General features: G+C 35.6%; 1 protein-coding gene and 1 long non-coding RNA gene across 3 annotated transcripts in view; one reads left to right on the top strand and one right to left on the bottom strand.

The window, feature by feature from the left end:
- Positions 1-8,885, bottom strand: part of LOC147836450 (uncharacterized) — a 122,739-nt gene extending 113,854 nt beyond the window's left edge. The window contains exon 1 of the long non-coding RNA XR_015494045.1: positions 8,649-8,885. This is a non-coding gene — a long non-coding RNA (uncharacterized LOC147836450). The remainder of the gene's footprint in view (positions 1-8,648) is intronic.
- On the top strand, positions 1,164-23,835 carry usp4 (ubiquitin specific peptidase 4). Of its 2 annotated transcripts, none has more exons than XR_015494022.1 (22): positions 1,164-1,324; positions 2,675-2,802; positions 4,786-4,916; positions 5,156-5,282; positions 5,522-5,667; positions 5,763-5,824; positions 5,975-6,118; positions 10,237-10,354; positions 10,518-10,691; positions 10,786-10,944; positions 11,125-11,349; positions 11,432-11,515; positions 12,043-12,137; positions 12,306-12,521; positions 12,721-13,003; positions 15,592-15,816; positions 15,900-15,970; positions 16,322-16,437; positions 16,567-16,716; positions 20,657-20,760; positions 21,032-21,120; positions 22,164-22,531. XR_015494022.1 is itself a non-coding variant. In XM_087257813.1 (22 exons), exons 1-22 carry the CDS (start codon positions 1,176-1,178, stop codon positions 22,284-22,286), a joined length of 3,030 nt encoding a protein of 1,009 aa, XP_087113939.1. In that variant the 5' UTR covers positions 1,164-1,175; the 3' UTR covers positions 22,287-23,835. The 2 variants fall into 2 exon arrangements, 1 of the variants encoding a protein (XP_087113939.1); XM_087257813.1 differs by having other exon boundaries at positions 12,306-12,488; positions 12,777-13,003; positions 22,164-23,835.
- Positions 23,836-27,139: the final 3,304 nt, after the last annotated feature.

The following is a 27,139-nucleotide window of genomic DNA, read 5'->3' as shown; positions in this document are numbered from 1 at the left end:
CAGCTGACTCATGAAACAGATGCAGCTCCGAATGAAATATTTTGCAATTCACTATTCGATTAAATCTTCTAAGACTGAATTTAATAGGGAACATTAATCGTTTTAGTAGCTAACTGACATAAATAATAAATACAAATAAATATATAAAAAGTGTATAAAGTGAGGTGTCATGATATGGACACCAAACCACTGTTCATCATGAACATTTTGTTTTATTTTGTTTTTTCTATTCTGGAATGGTACAAATCTATGTAAAGGTTATGCTATGGCATTTACTATGCGAACACCACACACAAAACTCACAAACATAAGTCAAATGTATCCTGAAAGAAAGTCATACCTGTGCATATTTGCAGTCAAAAATAACAGTTTTATCAATTTTGAGATCTCAATCTCAAATTTGAAACATTTTAAGAATTGTTTTTACAATTCTATATATATTATATATATATATATATATATATATATATATATATATATATATATATATATATATATATATACACATATATACATATATATATATATATATACATATATATATATATATATATATATATATATATACATATATACATACATATATATATATATACATATATACATACATATATATATATATATATATATATATATGTATATATGTGTATATATATATATATATGTATATATATATATATATATATATATATATATATATATATATATATATATATATATATATATATATATATATATACATATATATATATAAATTTTTTTTTTTTTTTATGTTTTATAAAAACATTTTGGTGAGCGTTTTATATCATTAAGTTAAACTTCACTAGCACTCAGTGTTTGTAAAAATGTCTTAGCAGAAAATACATTTCTGGTCATGTTCAAATAAAGTAATTGGACAATAACAATTGAATATAGGCCTAAATTACAGTTTATAGGCAGAACATGTAACAATATTAAACTAAAACATAGTAAACTTATTTCAGTTAATAAAAAATGTTTATTAACCGCTGTACCAGAGGGCTCGGTTTGTTTCATTTATCAGCCGCTCCAAGATTGCATGTAGCGGCTAGTCGAGCTCGGCAGTAGCTCCAGTATGCGCGCTCCCTTTAGCGCTGCGCGTCCCCGGTATACTTCAGCAGCGCGCTCGCGGTCACTGCGGGTTCACTCGCTGCACGATGGCGGAGGGAGGCGGACCCGAGTCGGGTAACGCTTCGGACCCTGACGAGAAGCCGGTGATCACACAGACACCAGTACCGTCCACCGAGAGTCAAAAGCAGAGCATCGGGACACTGCTAAAAACGCTACTTCGAAAGGGAGACGAGTGGTAAGAGTTTTTTTAAATAAAGCCGTAGTCATGGCACGCTTGTCGGCATCAGCTCAGGCCTACCGACGGAGACACCGGCTGCCGGAAATCCCTTCACTTCTCCGGCTGTGGGCAGCCACATGTTCTGCTAACACCCAGAAACTATATAGAGTACATTACTGTTCAGGCGATATGAAACAACAGTTTGTGGTTTAATATTATTAGCATTTAACACAATTTATGTCGGTTAAAAAACGATGAAGTTGTCTTGTAGCTAGTTAGCACAGGTTAACCAACCTTAGCATTCCATTTCTCCCCAAACATCACAGTATTTCCACCGTAAATGTCTCTTTAATGCATAAGGTGATTTAGGCACGTCAGTAACGTTAGCTGAAGAGTTGGTAAATAAACTCAAGCACCCCGTTGTCGGTTATCAGTTTTCTGATAAGCTAATGTTGCATGGCAAAGTAGCGTCAGGCATGTAAGGCACTTCTTTAGCCGAGGCTAGTTAGCCAGCCTAGTTTGCGTTTCGTTGACGGGTTAAGTGTTATTTTCTGTCAGATGTCAAACTTATTTTAGGGTTACTGACAAACTAGATTAAAATAAAGGTCAGACGTCTCCTTTTAAAGTTGTAGAAAGGAGTGTAAGCTACATAAACAAGTATTGCAGGCAGTGCTTTGTCATGGCCACTGGATAACACCCAGTCACTCAAAATGTTGTTAGGCAGCAGAAGAGTTTATGGCACCGATAAGACATGCACATACATATATTTTGAAATGATGTAGATTGAAGGTCAAAACATGTAATACATTATCTGTTAAATATTTGTATTTGTTTTTTGTTTGTTTGTTTCTGTGTGGCTTTCATTTAGGAAAGCAATCCGAGAAGTAGAGTATTGACACCTTTAATAGACTTATGTTTTTAGTTCAGCTTTATGCTTGTGCAAATCACCATTTTGAATTTAAAGGAATAGTTCATTCAAAATGACAGCTTCTGCTACATTCCATGCGTTTTGTTTTGCTAAAATGCATGTAAACATTCAAGTTGTCAATGTGCTGACAATGACAAAATTTTCACTTTTGGGTTTCCAGTCAGTTAATTTACATTTTTGACATTTTATCAAAGTGCAATGACTGTCTCTTAGCAGAGGGAATCAAGTGCTAACAAGATTATGTAGTGGAACAAGTTCCTACTTTAGATGAGATTAAGAAAGGCATCCTTATTGACTGTTCTAAATTGGTAGGTGTGTAATGTAACTAAATAGAAACTCGCTTTGCATACTGTTTTGCGCTCATAATTTAGGAGAAACACATTAATTGTCTGTTCCCTCTGACTCTTCACTGATCTCCAGCTATTGTTTCATTTGTTTAGGTATTTGATTGACAGCCGGTGGTTCAAACAGTGGAAGAAATATGTTGGCTTTGACAGCTGGGATTTGTACAATGTTGGAGAGCACAATCTCTACCCGGGACCCATTGACAACTCTGGCCTCTTTTCAGGTAGTGAATGTTTGAGTGTTGTTTTGCCACATTCTTACAGATGGATGTTATAAAGAAAAATGGGCATGTTTTGCCACCAGAATATACATATATATAAAAAGAAAGGTTTTTTGGTAATATTTATTTTTTAAGGTTTTTAAAAATTATTTCTCCATTAATTGCAAACTGTTTGAATCAAGTCTTTTCATTTATATATTTTTTGTAATGATTAGCTTATGAGTCCAATTGATCTAATCCTTTAGGTATATTGACACACTCACTGATTCAGTACAGACTATAATTAACAATATATAGCTTTAACAGCTCACTGGAGAGGAAGATCATCTCAGAGTAACTACTTTATTAATTCAAATTTTAGTCCAAAACTATTGTGACCTGAAATCAAAGACCAGAATTAAGACAACAAGCAGCAAATGTGAGAAAATATTGCATTATCAAGTATATTATTAAATGCTTCACATACATAGACTTTTCTTGGGTGGGCTGCCCAGGTATATTAACAGCCACCCAAGAAAGCCAAACATTTGCAATCGATTAACCAGTGGAAAATCTTCTCTCGCTCTGCATGTTTCCTACTGCTGGTTCTGTGTGCACGAGAACCGTCAACACTCACACAGACAATCCCAAGTGCTCTGCAGACCCACAGAGATACTCCAAAATGTCTCTGACCATAGTTCTTGGATGTCTTAAAATGTTCAGGATTCGGGTTTTACTTTTGCTTTTTAAAGTTGTTGTTATTTGTATGTGTTTTTGCATTACCTTTTTGAGAAAAACATTAAATAATTAATTGATAAACTACTTAGATCAACTGTACTATAAACTCAGAGAGAACAAATTATCCTGGCTGCAAAATATTTGTACACCATTAGAAATGGCTAATCAGCTAATTTGCCTATTTAAATAGTCTACACTTTTTATTCTAGTAAATATCATTTTTGCAGTAATGTCTATTTTTATTTCTTTTTCTGTTATTTATTTCTCATTTGCTGTATATTTTATTGATTTAATGATGTTATTGTATTACATACTTTATATATCTGAAATGCTTTGGCAATACTGTACTACACTCTGAAATAAAGGTACGAGAGCTGTCACTAGGGGGTACCTTTTCAAAAGGTACACATTTGAACTTGATTGATCTATATTGAGACCTCAAACGTATATATTTACACCTAAAACATTTAAGAGATGCAATTTCGTACTTTTTAGGTACTAATATGTATCCCAGAGTTTTTAATATAAACTCTTTAGGTACAAATGTGTACCTTTTTAAAAAGGTACTACCCCTGTGAATGCTCTCGTACCTTTCTTTCGGAGAGTGTAAATGTCATGCTAATAAAGCAACTTTAGAAAGTGACAGAGCAGCCTTTACCTATCAGTGGGGTGCACATGGCTCCTAAATGGCATAAAAGAGAAATTGTGCCTTTCTTTTATGTCAACAGCCTGTTTTTTTTTTAAATAACTTTAACCTATTGAAAAGAAAGGGTGAATAACAGTGTCATAATAAAAATATAGTTAAAAATCACATCATTTTTTGGTCTGTCGCATATAGTTGACCATTTATGTGCTCTGGGTAGAAGGTGTGTTTCAATCTGGCTACCTCTGAAAGTATATTTCAAACCTCTGGGAAGCACTGCTTTTAATTATTATTTAATAAATACTTGGTGATAAATATAAAAGCTTTAATTTTTTTATGGCCATATGTTTTGAGGTCATTTGCAGATGGCAAAATGCAAACTTTAGGTGGTAAATTAGTAAATTACTTAACTTTTTTTTTTTAATGCTTTGCACCTTTTTGTAAGCTTGAAAGCTCAATCCCCTATTGACTTCCCTAAATAACCTGCCACTGCCACTTTAAAAAAAATAACATGTAATGGCTATTGGTTGGATTATGTATAATTTATTGTTAAAAGGCTTCTTATGTATGTTATGATTATGATATATTATAATTTTCCCCTTTTTTGTTTTGCTTCTGTATCATAGATCGCAAGTCCCAGTCGCTGAAAGAACATCTTATAGATGAGTTAGACTATGTTTTAGTGCCTACTGAGGCCTGGAATAAGCTGGTCAGTTGGTATGGCTCTCTGGGAAATCAGAAACCCATCATCAGAAAGGTTAGAATACTTTTCTCATTTGTTGTTGTGCAATTACAGTAGAATGTTTATAGCTCATAAAGCATTACTGACTTCAGTGTTGAAATCATTTTGGTCATACATATTGAATTTTTGGTCATATGTTGAAATTTTGGTCATGTATGTTGAGTTTTGATGCTCAAGTTATGTGAAATAATTTAAAAAGTCCATTTCTTTCTTAATACATCTCTAAATATTTACATTTTTAAATGTGTTTCCAGGTTGTTGAACATGGGATGTTTGTTAAACACTGTAAGGTTGAAGTGTATTTGCTTGAGTTGAACCTGTGTGAAAATGACAACATGGACAAAGTTGTCACTCGCCATTTCAGCAAAGCAGACACTATAGGTATGCCATTTCCATAATTAGCATTTCTTTAAATAAGTTTTTTTTTCTCTTCACTCAATTATAGTTTTTATCATTGATTTACATCCATTACCACTGATAAACAACACTAAGATCAATGAATGAATGAATGCTGTTCATTCAGTTTACTTATTACAAGCTCAACAACTGTGTTTTGCCTTTGCTGTAATAAATTGTGCCACTCATACAACTGTTTTTTTTCCTTTAATTATTTTCTCTAGATACTATTGAAAAGGAAATGAGGTCTTTATTTGACATCCCATCTGAAAAGGAAACTCGTCTTTGGAATAAATATATGAGTAACACCTATGAACAGCTTAACAAGCTTGACAGCACCGTACAGGATGCAGGGCTTTTTCAGGGCCAGGTAAACCATTACACTACCTTTCCTGTTATGATCAATTTATAAAACGCTCTATATAACTCTTAATAATACGCTCTTACTCTCATCCTACTCTTCAGGTGCTTGTTATAGAGAAGAAGAATGAGGATGGCACATGGCCCAGACAGAGCTGCCATTCAAAGTATGTCCATGCTCTTCATTTTTTTTTTTTGTTAAGCATACAAGACCTGATTTAATTCCATTTTAAGCTTGTGCCATTTTTTCCAGCTTTCTTTTAAATAATAGTTTTTTTATGCCTGTAACATAAACACGTTATTTGATTTATGCCTAGGTCCAGCACTTCAACTTCTCGGAATTATACAACCTCCCCAAAGCCTTCTTCAAACTCATCTGCCACCATATCTTCCACAATTACCAATGGAGATAGCAATAGCAACTCTGGTTACATGCTGAACAACAGTACTTCTGGTAACAGGTCAGCTTTTGCATTCAATCGCATAACAATATTACTCCACAGATAAACTAGTTTGGTTCCTTATTGGGCAAGTTTAAAAGGGAACTGAAACAGGGTTTCAGTTCAAGATAAGGCTCCCTATGTTCAGCATTTGGTTGACCAGTTTTGGTTGTCTAAATTGGTTTAAAATGTGGTGTTAAAGGGGTTTTATTATTTGACTCTTTAGTCTTTCAAATTTTTTAGTACAAAAAATGCATTTGGGAGGATAACTATTAGCAAATTTGCAAAGCACAGTCTATGCCACAGGTGTCAAACTCAGTTCCAAAAGGGCAGCAGCTCTGCACAGTTTAGTTCCAACCCTAATTAAACACACCTAATCAAACTAATTGAGTCCTTCAGGCTTGTTTGAAACCTACAGGTAAGTGTGTTGGAGCAGGGTTGGAACTAAACTGTGCAGGGTTTCGGCCCTCCAGGAATTGAGTTTGATACCCCTGGTCTATGCCTACATTTTGAGTTATTGTCTGTCAATAGGCACCTATATTTTTGAGTTGTCTTCAGTAGTATACATGTCACAATTTACTTAAAGTTATTGACGGCTGGTTAATTTGCATTGGCTTTGCATTGCATTGCAAACAGCATGGCTTCATGCCCAATAGATGTTGTTGAGAGATCTACTATACTGTTAATTACAATATTCTAATACAGTGGTCTCTTGTTTTTTGCAAGAGTAACGTTCTAAAAATAACCTGCAATAGGCGAAATCCGCAAAGTAATGATACATTTTATTTGTAATGCGCTTTTCTTAGACTCAAAGCACTAGTAACAATACAAGGCAAGCAGAAACAGCACAACAATAAAAAAGATGCAATAAAACAATAAGAACATGAACCATAAGATAGAATAAAAAGATAACAAATTGATCATCCTAAGTTAAAACAATGCTGTGTGTGTGTGTATGTGTGTGTGTGTGTGTGTGTGTGTGTGTGTGTGTGTGTTTGTGTGTAAATAAATAAACACACAGACAAATATTATAGATGTTTTTAGGCTGTAAAACCCCTCACTTTATACACTCTTCTCAGACAGGCATTAAGGGCTCTATTTTGTCAGTCCATGCGCAAACGCAGGGCGCAAACGCTTTCAGGGCGTGTCAGAATGCGTTCTTGCTAATTTAAGGGTTGAGTTTATTTTCTTAATGAGTTATAGGTGTGTTTTGAGAATAAACCAATCAGAGTCTCATCTCCCATTCCCTTTAAGAGCCTTGCGTCGCACCATAAGCGCATTTGCTATTTACATGAAGTAAAGTAAGTCTAAGTGGAAAAACTGAGCATTTCACAAGCAAACAGTTAACAGTTTTTTTTTTTTTTTTTTTACAGAAAACAGTTAAACAAAGCATCTACCGAGAATGACAGATAAATTATCTACTTTCACTTTCGCTCTCATGGATAGGGAAACCTTTATGCACAGACATCAATTAGCCTATAAATAATTAATTTAGTTTAAAGAGCCCATATTATACATGAAATAGGGTCATATCTTGGTTGTAAGGGTCTCCAACAACAGTCTAATATGCATGCAAGGTCAAAAAACACTTTCATGGTCTTATAATCTGCATTTATTTTTACCTAATTATCCCAGCGACTCCTGTATGAATCGTCCAGTGATTCATTTGTTCCCAAACCCCTCCTTAGCGCGAAGCTAATCTGCGCTGATTGGACCAATGACAGTCTGTCGCGATTGGTCGACTGCCTTCAGTCAGAGAGGGAAATGGCCAATAGCTAATCAGCAATTTAAAAAGTAATCACAGTTCATACACGCTCGATAGTGTAGGCGTGAATTTTAGCTGCCACACTATGGCGAGTGGATAGTGCCACGGATAACCGAACGAAGGAGACAGTCGTGTACTCGCCATACCACACACACACAAAAACACACACACACCTCCGGATGACAACGCTCCCGCTTCCGCCCGCACCCGCCAGGTTTTAGCCTGAGAACCCGCTCCGTTTTCTGCCCGCCGCGCCCGGTCCCGCTAGAGCGGAAAACACAACCCAAAATCACCCAGTATACAGTCCAGACAGCCAAGCTGTCTGTATAGACACATACACACAGCACAAAGCACACAGAGCTCGTTCGTTCGTTCGTTCGCTCTCTCTCGCTCTCTCTCATACGCTCTCTCATACCAAGCAGACTCTCTCTTTCTAATTCGCATAGCAATATCCGTGATATTGCTAGACAGCCCGCTCCCGTCCCAAATTAAACCCGTTACCGACCGCTCCCGCGATTTATTCGGAAATTTATTCCCGCGGCTGTCCCCGCGCCAGATTTCTGCGGCGCGGGAATAAATTTCCGAATAAATCGCGGGAGCAGAACTCTAGCATGGAGCTCCATAAACAAACAGCACGCGTCGCGTTTTTAACGTGACTTTGCACGCGATAAGATAATATATCCAGTTAACCTGATACAGTACACGCGGTTACAAGTAACAAATCACAACTAAATACATTTGCAAGCTAGAGTCAACGAGGCAACAACTTTAACCGCACGTACTTACACTTGAGAAATGGAAGAAACCCATCCTGACGTCCATCAGTTACTCTTTACTGATCCTTCCTTTAACAAACTCAGATGAAGTATTCTTTGTAGCATGTAGCTTCCAGAAGTTTCCAACTGCTTGGTTATAATGCTGAGGTTTCATCTTTGGGTAGAGACTCAATATATCCATCTGCAGTGTGACTTCAATCAACCGGCATGTTTGTGTGTGTGTGTGTGTTTGTGGGTGTGTGTGTGTCTGGGTTTCTGCGTCAGAGGGTGGGGCCTCAGGTTTGAAATCTCCCGGGTTTGCGCGTGCACGTGAATAACTTGGTTTCGTTCGTACGTCATGGCGAAACACCTAATGAGTCGGTATCAAGGCGACTCGTTCGAAGCACTATGAGTCGACTCTTTTATAGATGAATCAACAGTTTTAAACACTGTATTCTTACAGATTTAAGCCTTAGCTGGATACTTCACTTCACTTAGAGCTGTGTTACACACTACATGGAGGGGAATTTTCAAAAACCCATAATATGGGCTCTTTAAGTGCTAAGATTTGTTTCAAAACTATTTCTAAATTCAGTTCTAATTTCCAGCAAACGAATAAATGAACAATAATAACGAAGTGTGTTCAAAAACCTGAGTAATATCCTAAAACACATGCTGTGCCCCATATGGTCTAAAACCTGCAGGTGGGCAAATCTAAGCTTGTTTTTAATAAAACATATATAACTATGAATATAATAAATAATACTTCTAATAATAATAACATTATACAAAAACAAATTGTTATGAATAAACTTAAAAAGCCTCCCGAGATGAAAAAGGCATAAAAAGCAGTGGTTTTTCATATTTATGTAGGCTTTGTAATATTTTTATCCTTTATGTCCTATATATATATATATATATATATATATATATATATATATATATATATATATATATATATATATATATTCTTCTTTTATATATATAAATATATATATCCTTAATATTTACATTTTTTTCATATGTAAAGATATTTGCATATTGCTCTACATCTTCCTGTGGTTATTAAGCAGTGTGTAAGTGAGGCGCAACTCTGCGCTCGACTTTAGACTGGGTTTGTTTTGGTCTATTGAAAAATCTATTATACTTTCCTCAAAATAGCAACGTGCCAGCAGTGCGCCTCAAAACGCCTTTATGGGCGCACATGAGCACAAATGCATTGCTATTTAAACAGTGTAGCGCAATGCCTCATAACAACTCTTGCGCCAAGTTGAAACTAGCAAAAGACTATTGCGCCGCGCCTTGCGCCACATTGCACCGGGTGTATGATAGGGCCCTAACATTCTCAAATTTTCTCTCGTTTAAATGCTCAGTTCAAATTCGTAGTGCGTGAAGAGAATGAATTAATGACTACTGTATACAAATGCAATCTTTATAATCGGTTTATGTTAACGTACATAACCATCTGTATTTGCTCTTGTGTTATTGTTTTAATGGTTGAAGTTTAACACTTCTGTATCTTGTTTGATGAATGACTTTAGTCTGTGTACCTAGAAAAGTGCATAATAACCCTTTACCTGATGGTAAACGTTTTTACTAACTCACCATATTTTTTACAGATTGGGAAGTTACAACTCGTACAGCTCGTCCTACAGTTACAGAGAATCTGCTGCTCAGCCGGGCCTCTGCGGCCTGAGCAACTTGGGCAACACCTGCTTTATGAACTCTGCCCTCCAGGTATACAAAGATGTTCATATAAACAGGTAGTCAAAAGCATACAACCATTTCATGGCCCACTTGGTGTAGCTCTTGCAGTTAGCTAACTGGATCATATTAGCCAGACAAACTTTGATTTCATGATTTTTACACTAATGTCCTTTTAATTGACTCACCAATTCAGTGCCTGAGCAACACCCCCCCTCTGACGGAATATTTCTTGGAGGATCGATATGAAGCTGAGATCAACCGGGAAAATCCATTAGGGATGAGAGGAGAGATTGCGGAGGCCTATGCGGATCTGGTCAAACAGATGTGGCTTAGTCGGAGCAGTTATGTGGCTCCACGCACTTTTAAAGTGAGTGAGAAGTCTTTATGGAAGTCACCTTATGTTTTCAACACATGCCTTCATTATGTATGGATGCTTAAATGCATCTTCTCTCTTTGTCCAGACCCAGGTGGGTCGGTTTGCCCCGCAGTTCTCAGGGTACCAGCAACAAGACTCTCAGGAGCTGCTGGCCTTTTTGTTAGACGGCTTACATGAAGACCTTAACCGTGTCAAGAAGAAGCCTTACCTGGCCCTGAGAGATGCAGAGGGACGACCTGATGAGGTAGAAGTTACATCATTGAGTGTTAAACATGACACCACAAGTAGCTAAAACATTTAGCAATCCGACAAAAGCTGACACTACTATTGCACTCTTCTAAAAGTATTTATTATACATTTTAAACATGGCCATCAAGTTTTAAACTGAAGAATGTTGATCAACGTGTGTTTCATCTGTCTGTAGATTGTAGCCAAGGAAGCATGGGCGAATCACCGGTTGCGGAATGATTCCATAATCGTAGACATTTTCCATGGCTTGTTTAAATCTACCCTGGTCTGTCCCGAATGCTCCAAAGTTTCCGTTACCTTTGACCCATTCTGCTACCTCACACTGCCCCTTCCCATGAAAAAGGATCGCACTATGGAGGTGTACCTTGTCCGCACTGACCCGCAGTTCAGAGCCATGCAAGTAAGACAACATTTCCTGAAAACGCTAAGGGACATGTTTTAGTTTAGGATTTGGGCTAATGGATCCTTATTTTATCTTCCAGTTTCGTGTTGTGGTTCCCAAAATGGGTGCTGTGGCAGACCTGTGCAGCGCTTTGGCCAAGCTATCTGGAGTTCCTTCAGAAAACGTAAAACCTGTCTTCTCATTTAAATTAAGAGAGTTTGCTAAAAGAAAATAAATATAAATGGCCTCGTACTGTATTAAAGTCGTGCATGCGTGCGTGTGTGCGTGCGTGCGTGCGTGCATGTTTTGAGTTTGACAGCTCTAGGTGTATTCTTGTATTCAATGGAAAAAGAGTGCTGTCAATGTATACATTTTTAAGTATAGTATTTTGTGTTTTTTTTTTTTTTTTTTTTGGAAAAAGAAAATTAAACAAATAAGGAATTCTATTTGGAAGAAAGCCATGTAATTTCATATTTTTAAAAAGGTGCCATTGCCATCTACTGGTCTGGCATGCACCCTGCAGTGTTTTTATTAGTTTTTTATTTTTAATTTTTGCTCTCTTATTTTACATTTTTGCTCTTTTTGCTTTAATTTTTGCTTAAATTTTGTTATGTGAATAGAAGTGCTTTTTAGACCGAAATCATCACCCATTTTCAGTTGATGTTGTGTGAACATACTTTGGGATTTTAGTGTTCTTGCTTTGTCTCCTAGATGGTTGTGGCGGATGTTTACAATCACAGATTTCACAAAATCTACAAACGGGATGATGGTCTCAATCAAATTATGGAGAAAGATGACATATTTGTGTAAGTCATATAAGTTCTGCTTACTATACAGTTCTAATGTTTGTTTTCTTCTTGAGATGGCAAAACTGATAAAAGCTTTGGCCATTTCCCCAGCCTTAAAAAAAATAAGACACAAAAACTTGGTGTACTGTAGGCATATTGAATGGTCTCTGTCTTTGTGATTTTTAGTTATGAGGTATTAGAAGAAGACAGTGAGAGGATGAATCTGCCAGTGTACTTTAGAGAGAGGCATGCCAAACACAGTGGAGGCTCTTCGGGCACAATGCTCTTCGGTCAACCTCTTCTCATCACCGTCCCGCGCCTCAACCTCACCGTGGATACCCTCTACGAGCGCGTGCTGGAGAGAATTGGGTTAGTATTGTGTTTTCTTGTTCTTCTAGAGCAGTGGTCACCAAACTTGTTCCTGGAGGCCCGGTGTCCTGCAGATTTTAGCTCTAACCCTAATCAAACACACCTGAACAAGCTAATCAAGGTCTTACTAGGTATACTTGAAACATCCAGGCATGTGTGCTGAGGCAAGATGGAGCTAAACCCTGCAGAGACACCGGCCCTCCAGGACCAGGATTGGTGACCCCTGTTCTAGAGTATTATTCTAATCCTGGCAATTAAACCAGACTTTTATTTTTATTTTTATTTTAGGCGATACGTTAAACGTTCACAAGGTACCATTACAGAGAGTAGAGCATCTGCTTCAGCCACATCTTCTAGCAGCAGCCAATCACCAGAATGCCTCGCTTCAGTGTCCAGTCACGGCACAGGCCTGAGTGGCTGCAGCAGCCCAGTGTCAGATGGAGCTTCCTGCAGCGCTGGATCCAACGGCAGCAACCATTCTGGAACCTGCAACGGCCCTAATGGAGTTTGTGATGGTAGGATAGTCTGACTTTCATAAAGCTCCCAAATGCTGTCGTTTAGTATGTTTACATGGATGCCAGAACTCTGATTTTAATTTGTTTGAGACAATACTCTGATTAAGATGCTGAAGTTTTCTTTCCATTTGGTGAACGGTATCAAATTTCTGTCATTCCTTGCTTCATACTAGCAAGCTAAATATATTGTTTTAGCATCGATATTGCAATGTGTACATCCGCAATAGTCACATCGCAAAGATATAATAAGTCTGAATGATAGTTGAACAGAATTGTATTTAATCACTGTATTTATATGGAATTTATGTGATTTATGCTAAACAAAAATGAATAGAATATAAATATAAATTAAAAATAAAAATATTTATTAAATATAAAAATAATAAAGAAATATACCCCACAAGCAGATAATTTAGCTTGTTTTAAGAAAAAATTCTTTATTTTGTCTTATTTCTTCTAACAGTGAAAAAAAAACAATATTTTTTACTTGCTCTAAGAAGGTTTTTTTTTTTAAATTCAGTCTTATTTGGACTGAAAATGAAACAACAAAATAAGAAAATCGTTTTATTTGCATAGTGATTATTCAATTTCTGTACCTAAAAAGTGTTAGACTTCCCAGAATATGATCAAATAGTGCTATTCAAACCATCCTGTGAAACAAATGTGAAAACATATCGCAATATCATATTTTTCCAATATCATGCAGCCCCACTTCATACAGTATCTGTACTCGTGCTCATTCAGTACCTTAGAGTTTGTTGCAGGGGCATAAATGAAAGTGGAACTGCAGTTAAAGTCAAAACATGTTTAAATAAAACACCTGAAATTACATGAAAATCTAAAGGAAACATTGGATTGCATGGTGATCTAATGCTGTGTATCTATTTAATATAACATGTATAATGTGAACATAGAAGGACCATTCTAAAAGCAACTCGTATAAACATCTTAATCATATTGTTGCCTTATTTAGATTAAGGTAATTACTGATGTCCATATAAACAAATTCAATCAAGTAATCAGTAATCTAAAATTTAAAGAAATTTAATGAAATAGTGTCAAAATTGTCATAATTTTATTTATTATTTTTTTTTACATGTTTCAAACCTTTGAGTTTCATTTTTTCATTAAATGAAGATTCACTAAAACAAGATCTTTTGAAGAAAGCTGTAAACCTGTAACCATTGACTTCCATGTTTTCCCTCTTTCTTGTTGTATGTATTTAGTTTGTAGAATGGTTCGTTGCACACATCGGTACATCCTAATGCTACGGTTTCCTCCAGAATTTCACATATAAATCATTATGGTGTGATATACTGTTTTGGGTGTAATTTTATGAAAGCTTCAAGTGAAGTAAATTATTTGTCATGCTATATGTGAAAACAGACAAAGGCAGATACAAATTCTTGCTCGACCTTTATTGTTGTTTTTATGTGAAACTGTTGACCGCTGCTGTGTGTGAATCCAATCACAAAATGCTGTGGAAAAAAAATGCATGTCTAAACTGTTCATCAGTAAGGAGACTCAAATAGAAATTTAATTTGTGTTTACTTCACTTATGAAGCTGGTTAAAGATGCTCAAATCTCAGTTTAATGCATTCTTAATCAGAGTATTGTCTTATGTGTGTAAATATTGAGAAATTGTACATTTACTGACATTCATCATAGTACAGATTAGCAGTATTAGATTCTGATGGTATGATGACCTTAGATAAAAATATTGCAGTTTCACGGTATTGATTACTACTCTAAAATATATTATTTTTAAATGTCTGGGTAAAAAATTAAGCATAATATATTTTATTTTGAGAAACATTTAAAATATTTTGGAACAGTAAACATCCCAGCGAGCACAGGATGTCAACATAATGTCAGATTGATATTGGACCCCAATGTTAAGGCGATGTTGCATTTTGTTTAGATTTGAAAATCAAGTTGAATCAAGTTGATCTAAAATCAACCAAATATCAATGTCTAATGATGTTACATTTTAACTATATATCAGACGTTGGATTTTGGTTGCCATACCTGATGAATAAATGTCATTATTTGACGTCAACATGACGTTGGTTTAAGATGTTGGCTCAATGTAGGATTTTGGTCACTTTCCAACACATACTAAAATCAATCAAATAGCAACATCATTTGTTGTCATTATTGGACGTCAAATAACCGTTGTCCTTAGACGCTAGCTAGACATTGCATTTTGGTCACCTGACATCACGACCTACATCTAACCTAATATTAACGTCATGTGATTTTGTGCGCCTGCTTGGATGTCAGGTTAAATAATTCAAATAAATAATTGAATCAATCATTTTGCTGTCATCATTGGTTTCAAAAACAGATTTCTGTATAATTTAAAACACAATCTTTGGATATCTTTTCTGCTAGACATACTGTTGTCCTAAAAAAAACCTAAAAAAAAAAAAAAAAGTAATTAAAAGTCTTATACTTACCTTAGTAACAGTATAGCAGAAAATTTTGGCAGTTTTAAAACCTCGAATTTACCAAACTGCAGTATACGTTGAACACTGTTATCGTCCAATGTCTAGTACAGATCTACTATTGTTTAATGTTTGTTTTAGGAGATGAGGAAGCTATGGACCACCAGGAGAGTCCAGAGCCAGAAAACAGCCATTCGGACACTGTGGACGGAGAGGAGGATTCTGAACCAGAGAATGGGCCAAATAGTAGCGGAGGAAAATCTTTTAATTCTCGGCCAAAACTCTTTTCTTTCAGCATGGTCAACTCCTACGGCACAGCCAACATCAGTTCTCTTCCATTTGATGGCAATCTACTGAAGCTAACAAGTAACTATAACCATTTGACGTTTTAAAATAGTAACAAAAAATAAGTAAGATCTTGCATTAAGAACAGCCGTTTCTTTCTACAGCTCACTCAACAGTAGCCATTGATTGGGACTCGGACACAAAAAGATTGTGCTATGATGATCAGGAAGCTGAGGTACTTGTCATAATTTTTTGTTTATTATAATGTAGATTATTTCTGTGATGGAAAAAGCTGCTATTACTCCAGTCATCAGTGGTAGAAATCATTCTGACATGCTAATTTGCTGCTCAATAAACATTTCTTATTGTCAGCGATGTTAAAAAGTCATGCTGCTTAATTTGTTTTACTCATTTGTAAAGGTTTCAAATATAAATTTTTTACTACATGATCTTGTTGCATAAATGTTGTGACTTTTGATCAGTTGAGTGTGTCTTTACTGTACAAGTGTTTTACTGTACATTTTTTGAACATTTTCAAAATGGAGCATTTCATTTTCATTAACATTAATGTAAAATCTCTTCCTAGGCCTATGACAAACACGAGAGTATGCTTCATGCTCAAAAGAAAAAGACTACAGTAGCTTTACGGGAATGCATTGAGCTCTTTACTACAATGGAGACTTTAGGAGAGCATGATCCATGGTGAGGAGCATGTTCAGGTTATTGCATGTCACCGTTAATACTTATATTTTCAAGGTCAACTGTTTTAGCAGAGCATTGCAACGTTAGTGCTGTTTTAATAGGGTTTTTGTTTGCTGTGCACCTCTTCAGGTACTGCCCCACGTGTAAGAAACACCAGCAGGCCACTAAGAAGTTTGATCTGTGGTCTCTTCCACGCATTCTGGTTGTGCATCTGAAGCGCTTCTCCTACAACCGCTGCTGGAGAGACAAGCTCGACACTGTTGTGGACTTTCCAATTAGGTACATCTTTTGCAAAACATCTGATTGTTTTGTTATTATTATCATCATTATTATTTATACAATATTTTTTTATACTATTATGAAGATGGATAGATGGATAAATATTTTTATATAGATCTAGAATTATAATTTGTGTCCGTATATTTTAAACCTGTTAATCATGTTTATTTAAACTAGCTTAATATCACAAGTCATGTAATAGTTTCCTGGAAAATGTTGAATCTGTCCTTTTAAAGGAATAATTTTATTTATCTTATGCTAGATATTGCTGGGTTTCTTTATCTGATGAACACAATAGGAGTTATATTGAACAGTATATTGAACTCTCCTATCCTTGCTCTATAACTGTTTTGTGGCTTTGATTGGTGCCTGAGGTTTTAAAGCTCCAAATAACACATCCATAAAAAAAAGATTACCAAATAACCGTAGTGGTTATTTCTCTAGTTGGGTAGTTGACACAATGGGTTTCCAAAAGAAGTATAAAGATTTTTAGATTTAAATGTTCAACTTATAAGCTCTTATAAACAATCCATATTTCTTGGAATCATTGTGCATTCCTGAGTGTGATTCATGCTAGTGAGTGGGCTTGACGAACCACCTGTAGGAAATGTAAGCTGTTCCTTTTTAAATGCACGAGACACTTTCCTACAAAGACACTATTGCATAATCGATAGAACAGAACAAAACTAAACAAAAAAAAATTTAAGTCAGCTAATTGGATCAATGTATTTGTAAATCAGGGTGTCCGCAGGGTCTTTAAGTATTCAAAGTTGATAAACGAATGTAGATAAATTTAAGACCCTTAAAGTATTAAAAAATTATAAATGCTATTTTGCAAGGTATTCAATTTCATATAATTTTGATTGGGCAGTGTGTGGTTGTATGCTAAAGTTTGTCTGAATTAAATTTGCGAATATCAGGGTGCTGTGAAGTTCATGAAATCAATTTGACATCATGCTGCTTCGTTTACTGCAGTAACCAAAGCAACACTATTTCTGCAGTGCTATAGACACCAATCTGTTAGATTTAATAGAAGTTTTATAGATACAGTATATTTAATAAATATTAATGTAAGAAACCAATCCAAAACTAAAACATTATTCATATACTGAAAATTAAAATTTCGCTAGTGTTTCCGGTTGAAAAGTTGTTGTAAGGTCTTAAAATGTCTGGAAAGAGTCTTAAAAATGGTTTAAAACCTCAGTAGCCCACTTGAGTCAAATGGATTACTTTTTTGACGATTGAATCGAATTTCTGAAGCTTCAAAACACTGCGTTTACTGCTGTAGCATAGAAAAGTCAGGATATATTTTACAGGATTAAAGCCAGGATTTGATTCAATGTAGCCCGATTTAGTTAATTTTAAAGAAGTAACGCACAAACACCTAGATCATATTAGGTAGAATCAATTATAGGCAAGTTTTAAGTTAGTTTAAAGTTTCTTATTGGAATGACAAGTATAGTATTTTGCTGCTCTCCAGCATAGGCAGTCATTTCAGTTCTGGGAGAACTATTTTGCACCAGTAGGAAACCACCAGGAACTTTCTGAGCATGTTTGCACCATCAGTGAGAGAGAGGGAGTACTCTGATTGGATGTTCAGTCAGTAAATAAGTCAGTGCTTGATTATAACTGAAAGTGAGCTAAGCAGTCAAGAATGCACCGACAGAAGGCTCTTCTAATGTCGTGTCTTCTTACCTGAGCATTTCAATGTGTTAATATATTCATGCTCTCTTTCATCTCTAATGAAGTAAGAGCTGTTTTGTTTACAGTTTTTGGACATACAGTCTTAGTTTAAAGTTCCTTATTGGAATGACAAGTATAGTATTTTAATGCTTGCCAGCATAGGCAGTCATTTTTTCCTCACAAGCACAGACTGTACCTGCTAGTTGGCAGTGGGGTGCTCTTCACAGTGTGTTGAAGCACTTTTTAGCTCAGATGCAACAGTTGGTTTAATGTGTCAGGCCTGAGGACGCCTGATTCTGTGCCATCTTTTGTGAAGGGCTTCTGCTCATTTGCCACCAGATGGCGCCATGTTTGTTATTCTCACACACTTAGTTTGGCATGGCAAATATAGGTGTACGTTTGAGGTAGTATATCTACTGTATTTTATTCACAAGTACATTTTTTTGTTATAATGTGGCTTTCATTTGTTGCATACAAAATTTGACACTCATAATTTAGACAATTAACATCTGCAAAAACTAAACTAATCAACTTGCAAATAAAGTTTCATAACAACATTCCATTTCAAACAAAGAAAACAAAGCCCACCCCAACAACAAAGTCAAATTAAAATTAGCACAAAATAACCATGTACATCATCATTTAGGACTAAACAACAACGTAAAAGGAGGATTGAACGTACACTTTCTCTTTTATGCCTGACTTATCAACCTAAAGGGACAATTCACCTAAAATTAAAAATTGCCATTCACTCGCCTACTTGTTTCAAAACTTGTTACAGGTTTTCAGCTTCCTCGGTATACCTTCTTGGTGTTCAACAAAAACAACAAGGATCTCTCAAATTATTCCAAACCTTTATGAGTAAATAGTGACGCTTTTAATTTTCGGGTCTACTTTGGAACAAATTGCCTCAGGGGCCGGGGTTTGGCTCGCAGGCCCCCAATTGAATAGCCATGCTATAATTAATTACATTTAAAATACTTTATATTAATAATTATACTTTATTGTACATTTTATAATGAACATCTTGCAATAAAAAAAATGAACAGTCCCATTTTTACACTTTGCCTTGATTCGCTTGCTGATGTCTTCTGCAATGTCCGCTATCCATCAGGTATTTATTTATTTTTGTTTTTAAAATCTCATTGTCACAACAATTTTAAATTGAAACAGTTTTAGTTTGCTTTTTTGTTGCTAAACAGTGAAAAACAAAAGTTATGTTAAATTAATAATCCATGTTACCCCCCCCCCCCCCCCCCCCCCCCCCAAAAAAAAAATCCCCAACATTCTCCCACTCTTCTCAGACATGTCAGACATGATGGAGGGCCAAATAAAAGGTTATCATGAGCCAACTTTGGCCTACGGGTGCTAGTATGGGCATCTCTGCTCTAGATCATGACATAGTTCATCACATGAAATTCGCTACTCACTTCAGAAACTTCAAATGCAACACTTTTGGGGAGTTTTGCTCTGGCTGTGTTAGTTGCCTTCAAAATTTGGCATTCATCCCTCTTGGCCTTGGCCTTGGCCTTGCCCTTGGATTTGCTCTCGATTACCTCAATGAGCAGGAAGCAGGGGATAGTTCACAGACGTCAGGTGTGTTGCATCAGGTGTCCGTTTCTTGGAAAGTGCGTCATACTTGTCTGGATGGACAAACCTTTCTATTGTTCATTGTGGTTAATGAGTTACATAAACAGATCTGCAGTCTAGTGCTTGGATGTACTGATAAAAAAATGTAATGTGGTTGGATCAAGTCTTCTTGCATTTGCATAAGCTATAATAAATTACAAGCTAAAGTGTGTGTGTGTGTGTGTGTGTGTGTGTGTGTGTGTGTGTGTGTGTGTGTGTGTGTGTGTGTGTGTGTGTGGCTGGAAGGGTAGCCGCTGCGTAAGACATGCCAGAATAGTTGGCGGTTCATTCCACTGTGGTGAGACTAAGAGACTAAGCAAAAGCAAAATGTATGAATGAAAAGAAAGTTTTCTGATAAGTCAAACTATATTCAAGTGCACAAATTGAACAATTAAATATAAAATAATATGGTCATCATTGTATAATTAATAAAAAAAAATGCTTTTCATTAATATCTTCATCTTTTAATCATTAATAAATAATTCAATCCTGCAGTGCGACTATTGCAGATAAACACATTGTGATATTCATACGATAAATTGTTCATCCCTAATGCCTATAATAAAAGATAAAACTGTGAGAAAAACACTAGTGACGTTTGTAACCGAATGTAAACTTTCTCACACAGGGACTTAAACATGTCAGAGTTTGTGTGTGACCCCAAAGCTGACCCATACATCTACGACCTCATTGCTGTTTCAAACCATTATGGAGGAATGGGCGGAGGCCACTGTAAGTCACTTTCATTTCTTTGTTCCTCTCTTCCTTTTATAATTTTCTTCTGTTCCTTATTTTGCAATCTTATTAATCCATAACCTGTTACACCTTAATTTGCTCTTTATCTTTGAAACTCGGTCAGATATCTCATGTTGGATAGATTTGCTTAGAACTGCTAACAGAGTTGATCATTTACATATTTGTCATCATATTGTTGCCTGGAAATGATAACTTGGTTTGTTTTTGATTGCAAAAGTTAAGCAGTTCCTTTTGTTTCCTCCTGCAGACACGGCTTATGGCAAGAACAAGGCGGATGGCAAATGGTATTACTTTGACGACAGCAGTGTGTCTGCTGCTACTGAGGATCAGATTGTGGTGAGACTCAGGACCCCCCATGATGTGTTCGAAAAATAAAATGGCATTTGTACATTTTGGGTCAAAAATAATTTGTTTTATGAAGTAACTTTAATTTTTTTAAGTATCTACCATTCTTTCTATCATTCTATTTATCTATCTGTCTTTCTGTCCTTCTATTGTTCAATCGTTGTATTTATTCTATCTTTCTATCATTTGTTCTATCGTTTGTTTTATCTGCTTTGTTCTATCCATCTATCCATCCATCCATCCATCCTCTCTCTATCGTTTGTTCTATCTTTTTTTTTCTTCTATCATTTCTATTGTTCGTTGGTTCTATCGTTCTTTCTATTGTTTGTTCTTTCTATCATTCTTTCTATTGTTCTTTCTACCGTTCCTTTCTACTGTTTGTTCTATTGTTCTTTCTATTGTTTGTTCTTTCTTTCGTTCTTTCTATTGTTTGTTCGTTCGTTCTATCCATCTAGAAAGTTCTTATTTTCAATTTATCTTTCTATTAATCATTCTATTTATTTCTTCATCATTCTATCTATTTATCTTCATAATTATCTATCGTTCCATTTATTGTTCTATATATATCATTGTATCTACTGCTCTTTCCATCTTTCTATTGTTCATTCCTTCTATTATTTGTTCTTTTTATCTATTTATCTATATATTTATCTATCATTCCATCTATTTATGAATCTATCTTTTTAAAAATTTTCAAGTACAATCTAAGATTATATGATATAATATTTATGTTTATATATATATATATATATATATATATATATATATATATATATATATATATATATACACACACACACAAAACGTTAACATTTTTTTTTTATTAAAATGTTACACCTAAAGTATTCGTGTGTTTATGAACATCAGGGAGACGTTTTTCTCTCCCCCCCCCCCAAAAAAAAAAAAAAAAAAAATATATATATATATATATATATATATATATATATATATATATATATATATATATATATATATGGTTTACCAACAGACTCTGATAATAGTTTTTTTTTTAATTTTTTTTTTATTCTCCACAGACTAAAGCAGCCTACGTGCTCTTTTACCAACGCAGAGATGCAGACACGCCGTCCAAATCCCCCCCGTCCGCTTCACTAGGAGGAGCTCCGGAGACTCCCGACGACCACATGGACACCAACTGAATTTCTTTTAGTCTTTTTTTTTTTTTTTGAGGACTGGCACTGAAACAAAAAACTACATATGAAATCATCAATGCATCGACGCACATCCCTGGCTACTTCAGTGACTATTAAAGGCTCACAAACTGGCCCTTTGTTTTTAGCTTTATTTTACTTTTTCTTTGACACATGCGTCTTTATCAAGAGCCAAAAAAACGAAAAAACAGAAAAAGAATATTAATAATAAATAAAGAGAATTTTAGTTTGAAGCGTGACATGAAAGACTTTATTCTTGGACCTCGATGCCTGCTGAATCATAGGAGCTTGTTTCTTATAGTCTGAAATGAGGAGGAGGGTGAAACGGCAATATAACCTCTCTTTGGACGACATGAATGTTAGATGAACTAGATCGGGAGAGGGGAAATGCCTAGAAATAGACTATGTATGCAACATTATGCTCATCTGAAATGTTTAAATTATGCCTCGACTACACACTTGCGTTGGACTCTTTAGCTCTCAGCATCTTGTAAACATGTGCCTCGTGTGAAAAATAGACTCTCTGTGTTTAATAACTTAAGCGTGTGGTGAGAAGCACAGAGATTCTCTCGGAGAAGCTTGCGCTCTTATATTAAATATTGTCTCCATGTTTTGTTTCTCCTATCACAAGTCACGCTTTTTGTTCAATATACCACGCTGGAGGGGGTTTCACTTTAAAACTTGCAGAACTATAAGGTTCTTAGAGGGGGGAGGGTTGATTATCTAATGTTTTCACTCCCCAAACACTAAAAAAAAAAAGGGATATTAAAGTAACAAAGAGAAAAAGGAGTGGATCAAATCACACTTCCAAAGCTTTTCGTTTCAGAATTGATGGTTTGGGCTTTATAACACTTGTTTTTCTTCTGTTTTATTCATTTTGCTGGTTGTTTCTTCTCCCCGAATGGCTTTGTCCTGAGGAATATCACGTCTGATTGAACATGGTGCTAAATGTGACACTTAAAAAGGTATACTTACAATTAAAGAGGAACACACAAACCGGCCGTTGTTTGAACAGCTTTAAAGAGGGTTACAATTAACCGAAGATGTACATTAGCACATGTGCCATGTGATTGGTTATCAAATGACAACGCTCAAAACAAGTGCTTCATATTGCTAATAATAACAATGCACAAAGCATATTCTTTTTGTTTTTGTGTGAGTGGCAAAACAGCATGCAAATGTTTGAATCTGCAAAATGGTAAATAGTTGGTTGTTCCTGGTGTTTACCTTACTATGGTATTAGCCGTCACTCACTGATAAATCCACAATTGTTTTATTTTTTTATTAACTTAATGATCTTGGACTGAGCTGTTCCCCCTGCGGCTTCTTCAGCAGTAAACATCCATTTTAACGTTTTGGTTGTTTTGTAATTTCATAGATTTTTTTTTTCTTGCATAGATGTACATAATCATCATCTGGAGCACAGTAGATAGCTGCTTTGTGTTCTTCTATTTATCATGCCAAGATGTGCGACACCAGATTTTGATTAAAGCCTATTTGAACTGAAAATATAATAAAATGTGGAAGCCTGATTATAGATCATGCTTTTGTTTTTGTTTTCTTAAGCCGATCAGGTCAATTAAAGGGATAGTTTAAATAAAAATGCACTCCTTATTAAGGGTTCCAAACCGTTATGAGTTTCTTTCCATACCTGCCACCCTCCTGTTTTGTTATTTCTCCTGGAAAACTCCCGTAATTCCACTACCCTACCCCCGGTCCTTATCTTTTTGGTAAAATCTTTTTAACAACAGTCTCCCGGTCGTCATCTTTCACATAGTATGATCACCGCTGCTGCCTGAAACCCGGTCCATGGTAGTTTACTAACACCACAAACACCCCCAGTTCTCAACTTTGTTACTCCGATACACACTACACCCCCAAACTCCTGGATTTTCAGGGATAAATGTTGGCAGGTTCTTTCTTCTGTTGATTCCCATAGTTAGGGAAGCAAATACTATCCAGCTTTCTTTAAAATATCTTTAAGTTCAACCGAAGAAAGAAACTCGCACCTGTTTGCAGCAAGTGATGGGAGAATTTTTTTTTAATTTTGGGTGAACTGTCCCTGTAAGAGTTTATGTACAGTAGAATGTCCAAACACTGTCCTGGAGGTCCAGTGTCCTGCAAAGTTTAGTACCTGCCAACACTCCTGTTTGTCTTGGTAGTCTCCCGTATTTCACGCCCGTCTCCTGCCAACCTCCCATTTTGTAATTACTTTTGGAAAACTCCTGTAATTCCACCACCCTGCCCCCGGTCATCATCTTTCATATTGTATCTGATTACCGACGCCGCCTGAAACCCGGTCCATGGTAGTTTATAGTTACTAGCACCACAAAAACCCCCCGGTTTTCAACTTTGTTTTTCCGATACCCCCTACACCCCCAAACTCCTGGATTTTCTGTGATAAATGTTGGCAGGTTTTTCTGTTGACTCCCATAGTAAGAAAACAAATACTATCCAGCTTTCTTCTGAATATTTTTTATGTTCAACTAAAGAAACTCAAGCTTGTTTGCGACAAGTGATTGGTAAAAAAATAAAAAATAAAATTAATTTTGTGTGAACTGTCCCTTTAAGAGTTTATATACAGCAGGAAGGTCCAAACTCAGTCCTGGAGGGCCGGTGTCCTGCAAAGTGTAGTTTCAACCCCAATCAGACACTCCTGGGCTAGCTAATCAAGCTCTTATAAGGCTTTCTAGAAACATCCTTGCAGGTGTTTTGAGGCACGTTGGAGTAAAAATCTGTAGGACACCGGCCCTCCAGGACTGGCCCTCCAGTTTGGACACCCCTAATGTACAGAATGGAATGCAAAAAATAGTAGTATTGCAAGATTTGTTATGCAAGTAGAAGTATCTGCCAAAATGTAAATGAAGCACTCGTAAGAAAACACCTAGTTTTGTGAGTATATGGGGATATGCCAATAGATTTTGGCTATTGTAAATATATAAATAGCTGTATATGAATGTTTGTTTTGGTGTTATTTATTTATTTTTTTTTTGGTGTGAATTGAAAGACAATGGATAATATGAAATATTTGAGTTTTATATATTTTATTTAGACTTTATGGTGTTGTCATTACATTTTTCATGTAGTTAGTCGAAGTGTGAACAATAGATGACGCAGGGTTACGTGCTACTAACTATATAGCAAGTACATATAACCATATGTAGAAACCAGATTAAAATGTGTTAAAACAGGTTATAAAAGAATGAAACAGAAAAAGACATAATAATGTGATCTGTCAGACGTAGCATGGTGCTCATTCAGTAAAGGCACAGCTAAACAGATGTGTTTTGGGTCTTGATTGAATGTGCCTAATGTTGGAGCACATCTGATCATTTGGAAGCTGATTCAGCGAGAGGCACAGTAGCTGAAGGCGGATTCACCCTGCTTTGACTGAACTCTTGGAATATCAAGTTTATTTGATCCTAATGATCTAAGTGATCTATTAGGTTTGTATTCAGTGAACATATCTGTAATGTATAGAGATCCTAGGCCATTTAGTAATTTATAGACGAGCAATAATATTTTAAATCTATTTTAAGTGTAACTGGGAGCCAGTGTAAAGACCTGAGGACAGGTGTGATGTGCTCTGATTTCCTGGTTCTGGTCAGAATCCTGGCAGAAGTGTTCTGGATGAGCTGAGTGTTTTCCAGTGAGAATTTTTCCAGAGTAATCCAGTCTGCTGCTGATTAAAGCATGAACAAGTTCCCACTGAAAACAAAGCATCTAATTCTTGCAAAGTTTTTGAGATGATAGTATGCTGATACTGTTTTGACATGACTACTGAAACTCAAATCTGACTCTAGAATAACACCAAGAATCTTGACATTATTTTTTGTTGTTTGACCCTTAGAGCCAAGGTACGCATTCATAGATAACTGTAGATCATTAATATTACACCATACTTAAATGTATAGTTACACTGTAACAAGGACACTGTAAAAAATAGTGTAAACAAATACTCACCCCCGACTGACAAAGGACCAGAATTTGTCCCCTGAGCACATTTATCCTATTTTGACTGCGAAGCCAGCACAAATTGTGAAAATAACCCATTAAAGGCTATTAGACCAGGTGGAATCAGTCGGTCGGAGGTTTCACTACTGACCAACTGTATTTTTGATAAATAAAGAAAACATTTTACTCTGAACTTTTATGCTGAATCTTGGACATTATTCTTAAAAGAAGAACAAGACCACATTTTAATACTAATTAGGCTATTGTTGTTATCCATGAATTTACAAATGTATTTGTAAGAGGTTAGAAAAATCATTAAGCTCTACATTATTTATTATTTTGTTTATAATTATACATTAAATTGTTTAATATTCAAATGGACAAATTCTGCCTGGAAAGTTGAATGTGATGCTCAGTTTGTTATTTGCCTAATAAATGACAATAGACTACATATTTTAATTTAAAACTTTAACAGATTCAATTTTTTTCTAAATATAGATGATGTAATAAATTAGCAATTTAAAATATGTATTTTTTATATTTCTTTATTCTAAATCTTTAGGAAATATTTTTGGTACATCAAAAAGGATGTTTATGATGACCATCTGACAAGTTAATTCAGCTAAAATTAGTGCGTAAAATGTAAAAAAGTGCAGTAATTAAATGTCATACATACAATTACATAGAAAATTAAGTGAATAACTGCAAAAATGTCCACTTTTTAAGAAAAAAGAACCACCCCTCACCAGGCTGTCTATGAGCCTGTTTAATTAGTCTCTATGTCTTTGTGCCCTTCAGAAGAAATCAACTGTAGGACATGTATTTATTTTGATTCGCCTGTCTATGTTTTTTTTTATGACTCTCAAAGTGCTGGTAACTATTGACTT

The sequence above is a fragment of the Danio rerio genome, chromosome 6, assembly GCF_052040795.2.
Source record: "Danio rerio strain M-AB ecotype USA chromosome 6, GRCz13ab, whole genome shotgun sequence".
Lineage (NCBI taxonomy): Eukaryota > Metazoa > Chordata > Actinopteri > Cypriniformes > Danionidae > Danio > Danio rerio.
Note: the sequence above shows the minus strand (reverse complement) of the source record. Positions and strands in the feature narration are given on the sequence as shown.

Coding starts and splice junctions, on each gene's coding strand:
- usp4 (XM_087257813.1), top strand. CDS start 1,176: ATGGCGGAGGGAGGCGGACCCGAGTCGGGTAACGCTTCGGACCCTGAC. Junction 2,803..4,785: donor CAACTCTGGCCTCTTTTCAG/GTAGTGAATGTT, acceptor TCTGTATCATAG/ATCGCAAGTCCCAGTCGCTG. Junction 10,945..11,124: donor CAGAGGGACGACCTGATGAG/GTAGAAGTTACA, acceptor ATCTGTCTGTAG/ATTGTAGCCAAGGAAGCATG.